General features: G+C 50.8%; 1 protein-coding gene across 1 annotated transcript; it reads left to right on the top strand.

The window, feature by feature from the left end:
* The first annotated feature begins 7,264 nt into the window (after positions 1 to 7,264).
* Positions 7,265 to 10,720, top strand: S1PR4 (sphingosine-1-phosphate receptor 4). The gene is made up of 2 exons (XM_053556553.1): positions 7,265 to 9,975; positions 10,251 to 10,720. The coding sequence occupies exon 1, from the start codon at positions 7,799 to 7,801 to the stop codon at positions 8,951 to 8,953; it is 1,155 nt and encodes a 384-aa protein (XP_053412528.1). The 5' UTR covers positions 7,265 to 7,798; the 3' UTR covers positions 8,954 to 9,975; positions 10,251 to 10,720.
* Positions 10,721 to 12,166: the final 1,446 nt, after the last annotated feature.

The raw sequence follows: 12,166 nt of genomic DNA, 5'->3' as shown, positions 1-12,166 counted from the left end.
TGGGAGGTAGTAGAGCCAAGAGTCTATTCATTTGCTTTTACTTTAAATAAATAAATCAGGTGTGCACCTGGGGCCTGTAGTCCTAGTTGCTCACGAAGCTGTAGCAGGAAGATCGCTTGAGCCCAGGAGTTCGAGGCCAGCCTGGGCAACATGGCGAGACCCCATAAAAACTTTAGAGCAGCTTTAGTTTTACAGAAAAAATTGTGAAAATAAATACAGAGAATACCCCTCACTTTGTTTCCCCCATCTTACACTAGTTTGGCATATCCATTTACAATTAATGAGCCAATATTGTTGTTAACTATTCTTCATTTAGATTTCCTTAATTTTCCCCTAATGCCCTTTTTCTGCCCTAGAACCCTATCCACGTTTCCATATGACATTTAGTCTCTCTGCTGGCCTTTGTCAGTTTCTCAGCCTTTCTTTAAAAAAAAGTCTTTTTTTTTTTAGACAGAGTCTCAAACTGTGGCCCTGGGTGGAGTGCTGTGGCATCATAGCTCACAGCAACCTCCAACTCAGGCTTAAGTGATTCTCTTGCCTCAGTTTTTCTATTTTTGGTAGAGACAAAAATTAGATTTCCTTAAGTTTCCCCTAATGCCCTTTTTCTGCCCTAGAACCCTATCCACGATTCCATATGACATTTAGTCTCTCCTCTGGGGCCTTTGTCAGTTTCTCAGCCTCTCTTTAAAAAAAAGTCTTTTACAGAGTCTCAAGCTGTGGCCCTGGGTGGAGTGCTGTGGCGTCATAGCTCACAGCAACCTCCAACTCAGGCTTAAGTGATTCTCTTGCCTCAGTTTTTCTATTTTTGGTAGAGACAAAAATTAGATTTCCTTAAGTTTCCCCTAATGCCCTTTTTCTGCCCTAGAACCCTATCCACGATTCCATATGACATTTAGTCTCTCCTCTGGGGCCTTTGTCAGTTTCTCAGCCTCTCTTTAAAAAAAAGTCTTTTACAGAGTCTCAAGCTGTGGCCCTGGGTGGAGTGCTGTGGCGTCATAGCTCACAGCAACCTCCAACTCAGGCTTAAGTGATTCTCTTGCCTCAGTTTTTCTATTTTTTTTAAACTTTTTTTTTTTTTTTTTTTTGTAGAGACAGAGTTTCACTTTATTGCCCTCAGTAGAGTGCCATGGTGTCACACAGCTCACAGCAACCTCCAACTCCTGGGCCTAGGCGATTCTCCTGCCTCAGCCTCCTGAGTAGCTGGGACCACAGGCACCCGCCACAACGCCCGGCTATTTTTTTTGTTGTTGCAGTTTGGCCGGGGCTGGGTTTGAACCCGCCACCCTCGGTATATGGGGCCAGCACCCTGCTCACTGAGCCACAGGCGCCGCCCTAGTTTTTCTATTTTTGATAGAGACAGGGTCTTGCTTTTGCTCAGGCTGGTCTTGAACTTGTGAGCTCAAGCAATCCAACCACCTCGGCCTCCCAGAGTGCTAGGATCACAGGCATGATAAAAAATTTTTTTTTATTGATAATATACATATGTATGTATGTGTGTATATATACACACATATACATACACACACAAGCTGTTTCCTTATCAGCCTAAAAGAGTGTCAGGCAGGTATTGTATTCATTTCCCATGGCTGCCCTAACAAATGACCCTAAACTCAGTGGCTTAAAACAACAGGAATTTGTTCTCACAATTTTGGAGACCACAAGACCAAAGTCAAAATGTCAGTAGGGTTGTTCTTCCCCAGAAGGCTGCAGGGGAGTGTCCTTTCTGCCTCTTCCAGCTTCTGGGAACTCCGGGCATCCTTGGATTGTGGCTGTATCGCTCCAGTCTCTGCCTCCCTCCATCTTCACACAGCCGCCTCCTCCTATGCGTGTCTCTGTCCACCTTTTCTTCTTATGAAAACACTAGTCATATTGGATTAGGGTCCACCCTAATGGCTTCATGTTAAGATGGTCACATTTGCAAAGACGCTATTTCCAGATAAGGTCCCATTCACAAGTACCAAAGTTTTAACTTGAACATACCTTTTGGGTAGGGGCCATATTTCAACCTATAACAGGTATTTTGTAGAAAGTCAATCGGGTTTGGTCTGATTAGACTGGGGTGATGGGTTTGGGGGAGGAAGACCTCAGAGGTGAGGGCCCTTCCCATTACATCCTGGCAAAGGTTAGTGCTCTCGACGTGATTTATCACTGCTGATGTTAACTTTGATCACTTGGCACAGGTAAAACATGTAGTTATCCAACACTTTCAAAATCTTTTTATCATGGAAAGTTTCAAACCTAAGAAAGTTGAAAGACTAGTCAAGTCTGCATTCGGTCTTTCATGGGCTTGAGACATGATAAGTCTCATGATAAGTTTCATGGGCAAGATCCATTACTTACGTGGGTCTTTTCACCCATAAAAAATTAGAAGTTAGGCTTGGTGCCTATAGCTCAAGTGGCTGAGGGCGCCAGCCACATACACTGGAGGTGGCGAGTTCAAGCCCAGCCCGGGCCTGCCAAACAGCAATGACAACTACAGCCAAAAAATAGCCAGGCATTGCAGCAGGCACCTGTAGTCCCAGCTACTGAGGCAGGAGAATTGCCTAAGCCCAAAAGAGTTTGAGGTTGTTGTGAGCTATGATGTTACAGCACTCTATGGAGAGTGACATAGTGAGACTCTGTCCCCTCCCCCGCCAAAAATTAGAAATTAGTTTTTACGATTGTGTTAGTATAAAAAGGAATAAAATTCGGACCAAGCAGAGTGCAGGGGCTCATGCCTGTAAATCTGGCACTTTGGGAGGCATTAGTGGAAGAACTACTTGAGCCTACATGTTCAAGATCAGCCTGAGCCACATAGCAAGAACCTATCTCTACAAAAATCAAATTAAAAATAAAATATATAATTCAGTGGCTTTAAGTGTACTTAAACAGCTGTGCAGCCATCACTATAATACATTTTAGAACATTTCTGTCATTCCCAAAAGAAACCACATCCCCAAAGCACTCATTCCCCATCCCCTCCCCCTGCCCCTGGCCACCATAAATTCACTTCCCATCTCTATCGATCTGCCTGTTCTGGACATTACGTATAAATGGAATCATACCATATGATATTCTGTATCTGGCTTCTCTCAGGGATGTTTTCAAGGTCCATCCACAGCCTGTGTCAGAGCCTCCGTCCTTTCGATGGCTGAGTGATATTCCAGTGTGTGGATGGACCACATTGTGTTTATCCACTTATCTGTCCATGGCCACTTGGGTGGTTTGGCTGTCGTGAACATGGGTGTACACGTTTCTGAGCGGACATGTTTTCATTCCTCTTGAGTATGTACCTGGGTGACACTGCTGGTTCATGTGATAAGATCAACAGCAGCCCCTTTGAGCTAGCTTCTGTGTCCTTTGAGGACCCTGTCCTTCCCTGAGTACTTCTTGATTTTCTGGCATGCAAGATGTTCCAGGCTCATCTTCTATTTTTCCTACTCCATTGGTGGAAACAGCCATTGCCTCTGGGAGCCCTGGATCCTTTGTTTGGAGGGGAGATGGGGAGGGCAGAGATATTTAGAGGCCAGGACCCGGGTGGTAGGTACTCATTGCTATCGGATTTCTCTGTGGATTGGATGAGTACATAAATTTCTCTTTAAATCTCAAGTTTCAACTGATACTTCCAAATCTTATTCCACCCCAGCAGGGTTCTTTTTTACAGTCTCCTGTTTTATATTTGCATCTTTTCTCTCTCCCGGGGAAGACCCTACTTCCTATTCATATCTCTATATTTGCTACTTTGTTCACTCCCATAATACAAATGATAGTTTCAAAATCACTACATTTGCACACTCCCGATGACAAATCTGGTAAACAAAGTCCATCCTTTCTTTGTAGCTCTTTTTATCTTCAGAGTGAGTAATTTGTTTGAAAGTTCCAGGGGCTGGTTCCTTTCTATCTGTGTGTGGTTATATTTTTCATTTGGAATAGTTTGTTTCATTTGTTTTCTAGTGACATCCTATCTGACTTCTTCTTTTCTCCATCCTTGTTGGTTCCATTTTATTTTTGACTATAGAAAGTATTAATAGGGCTTAAAAACTACATACAGAGGGGCGGCGCCTGTGGCTCAGTGAGTAGGGTGCCAACCCCACATACCAAGGGTGGCGGGTTCCAACCCAGCCCCTGTCAAACTGCAACAAAAAAATAGCTAGGTGTTGTGACAGGCGCCTGTAGTCCCAGCTACTCAGGAGGCTGAGGCAAGAGAATGCCTAAACCCAAGAGCTGGAGGTTGCTGTGAGCTGTGACACCACCGCACTCTACCAAGGGCGACAAAGTGAGACTCTTGTCTCCAAAAATACAAACAACAACAACAACAAAAACCACATACAGAGGAATATTCAGATGGGTCATTCCTCCCCTTTCTCATCTCAATCCCACCCACCCCCTCCAAGTAACCAATTTCCCTAGTTCTTGGTTTATCTTTCCTGTGTTTCTTTGCAAAAATAAGCAGTTATGTGGATATTTTTTACCCCATTCTTTAATTCAAAAAGACTGGTACTGAGCTCATACGACATACACTCTTTTGTACTTTACTTTGTTGGTTACCTTCCCATGTCACAATATGTCCTGGGAGTCGCTCTGTTCTGTTTGTGGAGTACGTCACTGTTCTTTGACACAGCTGCATAATACTTCTCTCTGGGGGCAGCATAGTTTGTCAGCCTCTCTCCTGTAGACATACGGGTTTCTTCTAATGTTTTCTGTTTATAAACAGCACTTCAAGGTATAACTTTCTGCTCATGTACTTGGAATTTCTATTATAGAAGAGACATTCTTTTTCTTTTTCTTTTTTTTTTCTTTTTTGGTTTTTGGCCGGGGCTGGGTTTGAACCCGCCACCTCCGGCATATGGGACCGGTGCCCTACTCCTTGAGCCACAGGCGCCGCCCAGAGACATTATTTTTCTGCAACGTGGGCATAATTGTGAAATTAAATAAGGTATGATGCACATAAAGCCTTTCACCCAGGAGGCAGGTAATTAATTCATGGTAGAAGGTCATTGATAGACAGCTTGGCCTCAAGTTAGGCTAAATGCTGCTCTGCCATAGTGCTTTAGTGCTGAATTTGTTCTCTGAGCTTGGTGTGAGGCACTCATCTGGGGTCAAGGTTCAGTTTGGACTTGGGGTTCAACCAGAGTTGGGACTCAGCTTGGGATCAGGGATTAGTCTAGGGTCAAGTCTCACCCAGGATCAGGAGTCAAGGTCAGGGTATGCCCATGGTCATAGACCCAGTCAGGGTCAGTGTTCAGCTGAAAATCAGGGTTCAGTTTAGGGTTCATCCAAGGGTCAGGACTCAGTTTGTGATGAGAGCTGAGCCTGGGATCAGAACTCAGTCCATGGTAGAGGGCTGGGCCTGGGATCAGGGTTTGGTTCAGTGTAGGAATCTAGTACTGGGATCAGGGCTCAATCCAGAACCAGGCATCAGGGTTGACACTTGGCTAGGATGGGTCTCAGTCTGGATTGAGGCTAAGTTAAAGATTAGGTTTCAGCCAGGGTTGAGGCTTAGTTTGAGGTCAGAGCTGACCATGGATTCAGGGTTCATTCAGTCTAGGATGAGGTGCTGAGCCTAGGATAATGGCTCAGTCAAGGTGGATGACTGGAGCTGGGTTCAGGGGTTAATCTAATGAGGAGCTGAGGCTGGAATCAAGGTTCAGTCTGGGATGGGGGTGCTGAGCCAGGGTTAGGGATCAGCCTCAGTGTTTCCGTTGTAGGTGCCTGAGTCAGGTGGTCCTTCTAAGCCTGGGAACTGAGGCTCAGTTGTCTGCTCAACAGGGTGGGGTATGGGCAGGCTTGCTGGCTTGCTCCCTCCTGACTCAATACTCTAGCTGCTGGGCTCTGCTCCCCATACCCTTCTCACCCCACAGCACTCTTCAGAGCTCTTTCGCTTGGCCACCTCCAGTGACAAGATGCAGCTGCCTCCCTATCAACACCTTATGCTGAGCTTCCCTGCAACTGCCCAGCCCCAGAGCCAAACAGGAAACAAGGGGTGTGTGTGACAGGGGCCCCAGCTGCTGGGCTGCCCTCAGTCCCAGGCTCCTGCCGACCCTGCCCTTCATGGAGTACCCCAGCTTCTCAGAGGTTACTGTGGTCCTCATGAGACACCTACGTCCTTATGGGATACCTGTGTCATTTGTGGGACACCTGTGTTGCTCCTGAGATACTTGTGTCCCCCCTGTGTTCTCTGTGGGATATCTGTGTCCCCCATGTGATACCTGGGTCCTCATGGGATACCTGTGTCCCTCATGGCATACCTGCGAACTTTCCAGCACACCTGGTTGGCTGAATTGGTGTGGTCACTTCCTCCAAAAGACCTTGGGCACCACTGTCAGGAAGGCTGATAACCACACTGGCTTGGAGGCGGGGGGCAAGGGCAGGTGGGCCTTGTAGGCTCCTCCCTGGTGGTCAGCAGGTCTAGTCCAGTGGGTGAGTGTGTGGTGGAAGGAGGGTCTGTCATAGTCATGACCTGGGCCACATTCATAGCTCTGGGCCCCTGCATTCTTTGTTTGTTTGTTTGTTTGAAATAGTCTCACCATGTTGCCCTAGGGAGAGTGCTGTGGCATCACAGCTCACATCAACCTCAAACTCTTGGGCTTAAGTGATTCTCTTGCCTCAGCCTCCCAAGTAGCTGGGACTACAGGCACCCGAAACAACGCCTGTCTACTTTTTGTTGTTTTTGTAGTTGTCATTGTTTGGCAGGCCTGGGCCAGGTTTGAACTGACCAGCTCCAGTGTATGTGGCTGGTGCCCTAGCCGCTGAGCTACAGGCACCGAGCCTGGGCCCCTGCATTCTTTTCTAAGCCACCTCATACCCCAAAGACTTCTGGTGGAACAGGGTGGCAGTCCCAGATACAGGGGGAGGCAGGGGGCAGGGATACAGTCCTGCCACTCACAAATGATGTTCAGAACCCACATGCCCTGCTCGGGGTAGGGCCATGACTCCCCCCTTAGGCCCAAGGATAAGGCCTTGGCTCCCTTCTCTGATCCTGGGGCAGGGCTGTATCTCCCCACTCAGACGTCAAGACAGGGTGTGTCTCCCCCATCAGACCCACAACCATCTCAGGTTGAGTCACGCTGAGCTAGTGTCCCCAGGGTAGTGGGGGTAGGGTAAGCCCCCATTTCTCCTGTGCTCCCTTTCCCCCAGAGTGAGAGGCTGCCTTGGTGTCCAGCAGCTCTGCTCCTGGGAGTGACAACAGACCCAGGAAGTGGGTCCTGGCCGGAGACCCTCGAGAGCCTGAAGCTGGGTGTCCCCTCCCTGCAAGGCTCTGCCTCAGTGCAGTCCTAGCTAGGGCTGCTGCCTCTCTGGGCCTTGGTTTCCCCTTCTGTAGACCATATTGCAAGTCAGGCCTGGCCCTGTAAAAGGGGTGCATCATCCCTCATGAGAATGTGAGCACTTGACATTTATTGACAACCTATTGTGTGTTAGGCACTTTTGGAGCAGTTGGGGAGGCGGCTGTGGTGGAACAGATGGATCCTGGAGGGGGAAGCTTGGGGACAGCGGAGTTGCCAGCCAAGTAGGGGTAGCAGGAACAGAGTGGGGGCCACTTCCTGTCAGTGACTGATAGCTCTGAGGCTCCCTCCTCCTCTCTGGCATTGGAAGATGAGGACCCAGAAGCAGGTAGCAGGAATGGGGTCTCATGGCAGGGTGGTGATCCCCAAGGGGCTGGTGGGAACAGCCGTTGGGATGCCCCTCCCTGCCCTGGGCCTCATCCCCACCCAGGGGTACCTTGAGCATAACAGGAAATTTCGAATAACAGGAAACCGAGGCTGGGTAAGGCAGTCAGGCTCCACCCTGTCGGGGCCTCAGTCTGCCCCTCGGGGAGGCCATGAACACCTCGGGGTCCACAGCGGGCCCCGAGTCTTGTGAACAGCTGGCGGCTGGTGGGCACAGCCGGCTCATTGTGCTGCATTACAACCATTCAGGCAGGCTGGCAGGACGTGGGGGGCCGGAGGAGGGCAGCCTGGGGGCCCTGCGGGGTCTGTCAGTGGCAGCGAGCTGCTTGGTGGTGCTGGAGAACCTCCTGGTGCTGGCGGCCATCGTGACCCACATGCGGTCGCGGCGCTGGGTCTACTATTGTCTGGTGAACATCACACTGAGCGACTTGCTCACCGGGGGCGCCTACCTGGCCAACGTGTTGTTGTCGGGGAGTCGCACCTTCTGCCTGACGCCCGCCCACTGGTTCCTGCGCGAGGGGCTGCTCTTCACAGCGCTGGCTGCCTCCACCTTCAGCCTGCTGTTCACCGCTGGGGAGCGCTTCGCCACCATGGTGCGGCCGGTGGCCGAGAGCCGGGCCACCAAGACCGGCCGCGTGTACGGCTTCATCGGCCTGTGCTGGCTGCTGGCCGCGCTGCTGGGGCTGCTGCCGCTGCTGGGCTGGAACTGCGTGTGTGCCTTCGAGCGCTGCTCCAGCCTGCTGCCGCTCTACTCCAAGCACTACATCCTCTTCTGCCTGGTTGTCTTCGCCTGCGTGCTGGCCACCATCACCGCTCTCTATGGGGCCATCTTCCGCGTTGTGCAAGCCAACGGGCAGAAGGCCCTGCGTCCCGCTGCCCGTCGCAAGGCCCGCCGGCTGCTCAAGACGGTGCTGCTGATCCTGGCGGCCTTCGTCGTGTGCTGGGGCCCGCTCTTCGGCCTGCTGCTGGCTGACGTCTTCGGCTCCAACGTCTGGGCCCAGGAGTACTTGCGGGGCATGGACTGGATCCTGGCCCTAGCCGTGCTCAACTCAGCGGTTAACCCCATCATCTACTCATTCCGCAGCCGGGAGGTGTGTCAAGCTGTGCTTGGCTTCCTCTGCTGCGGGTGCCTCAGGCTGGGCCTGCGGGGACCCGGGGACTGCCTGGCCAAGGCGGCTGAGGCCCACTCCGGAGCCTCCACCACCGACAGCTCGCTGCGGCCGAGGGACAGCTTCCGGGGCTCCCGGTCACTCAGCTTTCGGATGCGGGAGCCGCTGTCCAGCATCTCCAGCGTCCGGAGCATCTGAGGACACATGGACCCCATGCCAGGTGCAGGCCCATGTGGGAGTCCTTGGGGTGCAGGGAGGAGTGTGTGCCATTCAGCCCTGCCCGGAGGGGAGCAAAGGACAGGGCAGGTCCTGCCATCCTCTCTGCTGATGCTGCCTGGGGCTTGCTGAAGCCAAGCTGGTTTTCTGTGGTTGCCTTGGACAAGGATGTGACTGCAGCGGGGCTGGTGGGTTCACTACACCCACATTCCTGTGTGACTCTGGGGGAGTCCTGGCCCTTTTCTGGGCCTTGGTAGGGTTCCCAGGATGCAAGGGGCAGGCTGTGGGGTGGGAGTGCCCTCAACAGTGAAGTTCAATGATGGTATGAGAAGTTGCGACCTTGCTCTTATCCCCGCATACATGGGGGCCTGGCTGGTGGCTGCGTGTCAGCTGGCAGCGTGCAAGTGTGTGTCACGTAGGAGACATGGCTGCAAGTGTGGAGTGTGTGTGGACAGCAAGCACATCTGGGCATTTCAGGAAGGGGGTGGGGCAGCCATTGGCAGTTGTTCCCAGCTTCTTCTAGTTCACTTCCCCTTTGGGGAAGTCAGGGCCCCTGCCCTGACTCTGACCTCTGCAAATTTTAGTGACCCATTCTGGAGATCTGGCACAGGAATGGCAGCCTCACCTTCCTGGCCTAAGAGAGTTTCCCCTCACCTTCCCTTCAGCAGTAAGTGCCTTGCCCTTCCACATCTCTGAAATGGGCTAATCATGGCACCTATGCACATGGCTGTCCTTACATGCCCAGCGCCGGCCACAGCACCTGATGTCCAAAGTGTCCAACAGAACTTCTGGCAATGGTGTGAATGTCCTACCACTGCAGCATCTAGTACAGGAGATGCTGGCTTCACAGGGGTACAGAGTAACAAGAACTGAACTTTTACTTGTAGGTTTTATTTAATTTGAATTTGTTTACATTTAAATAGCCCCATGGCTCAGTAGTGTTGGTGCTGGTAAAAATCTCTCTCCCTCACTGCAGGACCATACCAGGTCCCCCCTCCCTATAGGTTTTTTTTTTTTTTTTTTTGTAGAGACAGAGTCTCACTTTATCACCCTTGGTAGAGTGCCGTGGCGTCACACAGCTCACAGCAACCTCCAACTCCTAGGCTTAGGCGATTCTCTTGCCTCAGCCTCCCAAGTAGCTGGGATTACAGGCGCCCGCCACAACGCCCGGCTATTTTTTTGTTGCAGTTTGGCCGGGGCCGGGTTTGAACCCGCCACCCTCGGCATGTGGGGCCGGCGCCCTACCCGCTGAGCCACAGGCGCCGCCCCCTCCCTATAGGTTTTCTTGTCTCTGTCTACTCAGGTGAGGGGACACATGGCCTTGGGATCCATCTTGCCTGCCACCTGGGCATGGAACAGTTCTGCTTTTTTTTTATTTAGACAGAGTTTTACTGTATAATCCTGGGTAGAATATTGTGGCATTATAACTCACAGCAACCTCAAACTTCTGGGCTCAAGCAATCCTCTTGCCCCAGCCTCCCAAGTAGCTGGGACTATAGGCACCCTCCTTAATACCCGGCTAGTTTTTAGAGACAGGGTCTCACTCTTGCTCAGGCTAGTCTCAAACTCCTGAGCTCAATCAGTCAGCCTGCCTGGGCCTCCTAGAGTGCTAGGAAAACAGGCGTGAGCCACCATGCCCAGAAAGAGACAGCTCTGCTTTAAGCCGCTATTTGCTACATGATGGGAGACATGGTAATTGTTACTATTTATCACGCTTTCTAGTATTATCCATTAGCCGCATGTGGCTATTTAAAATTCATGAAAATTAAATGAAATTTAAAAATTCAGTTTCTCCGTGTTTTGGTTTGCTAGGGCTGCCGTGACAAAGTCCCACAGGCCAGGTGTCTTGAACAACAGAGGATTTATTCTCTGTCTCAGTTCTGGAGGCTAGAAGTCTGAGATCAAGGTGTGGGCAGGGCTGGGTCCTCCTGAGTCCCTGGGGGAGGGTTTGTCCCTGGCCCATCCCCATTTCTGGTGATGGCCATTGGCATCCTTGGTGTTCTCTGGCATGTAGAAGTATCACCCTGATCTCTTCCTCTGCCTTATTGTGGCCTTTACCCTTTGTGTGTGTCTGTAACCAATACCCTGGTATGGTCACACCACATACCCATACCAAACGTGTTGAATTCAGGGTCCACCCTACCCTGGTATGATGTCATCTTAACTATTTCCATCTGCCATGACCCCACTTCCAAATAATGATCCTAATCCAAGTTCCTGGAAGTTAGGACTTGAATATATGGATTTTAGGGGGGACACAGTTCACCGTATAACACTCGGTTACACAAGCCACATTTCAAGTAGTCAATAGTGACTCCCAGTTCCTGTTTTGGACATGGCCACTGATGTCTGATGATATCCAGCATTTGGACAACATTGACGCAGACCATTTCTATTGTTGCAGATGGTTCTCTTGGACAGGATTGGTTAAAGTCCCAAGAACGTGTATGGGTGCACTAGAACTGAGATAGTTCTTCACTTGATCTTAGCCAAAAGGCCGAGCAGCAATGACCTGGGATAGTTCTTACATTTTCCTAGTTCCTGTGTTTGACTGGGATGGCAGCAGGCGGGGGGGGGGGTCTTGGTGGAATTTCAGATGAGTGGAGTCTGGGCTAGCCCAAAGCTTGTTGCCTACATTCTGGGCCTATATAAGCCAGACCTATTGCCCCCTCTGTCCCGTGGGGCATCGTGTGGTTTGCTTTGACTGAGATGAACTATTTATGACACCTTCCATAGGGGACCTTGCACTTGCCTTTGTTGCCCCCACCAGACCGGCCTGGGTGGCATGTGCCTTCCCTCATTCTTAACTTGACTGCTGCCTGTGCATTCTTTGTGCATTAGCTTTGGTATCACCACCAGGAAGTCTTCCTTGATTTCTCCTCCAGGCTCTCACAGTTAACTTTGATTTCCCCGTTATGGCTCTGTCTGTGCTGGGTGTGGCTTTCTCTCACTCTCCTTCAACCATCACCTGCTTATCCTTTGAGTGTCAGCTTTAGTGTCATCTCCTCCAGGAAGCCTCCCCTCATCACTCCTCCTCCCTAGGGCACCTCAGGGCTCCCACAAGCTGCCTGTGCATCCTTCATTGCAGCTCTTATTTTGCCTGGTCATGCATCCATCTCCTCCTCTGGACTTGGAGCTCCATGCAGTGAATATTGTGGCTTTGTCTGGGTCATGGCTGTGTCTCTGGTACCCAAC

Source organism: Nycticebus coucang, chromosome 2, assembly GCF_027406575.1.
Source record: "Nycticebus coucang isolate mNycCou1 chromosome 2, mNycCou1.pri, whole genome shotgun sequence".
In the NCBI taxonomy this organism is placed as follows: Eukaryota; Metazoa; Chordata; class Mammalia; order Primates; family Lorisidae; genus Nycticebus; species Nycticebus coucang.
This window is presented reverse-complemented; position numbering and strand designations above follow the sequence as displayed.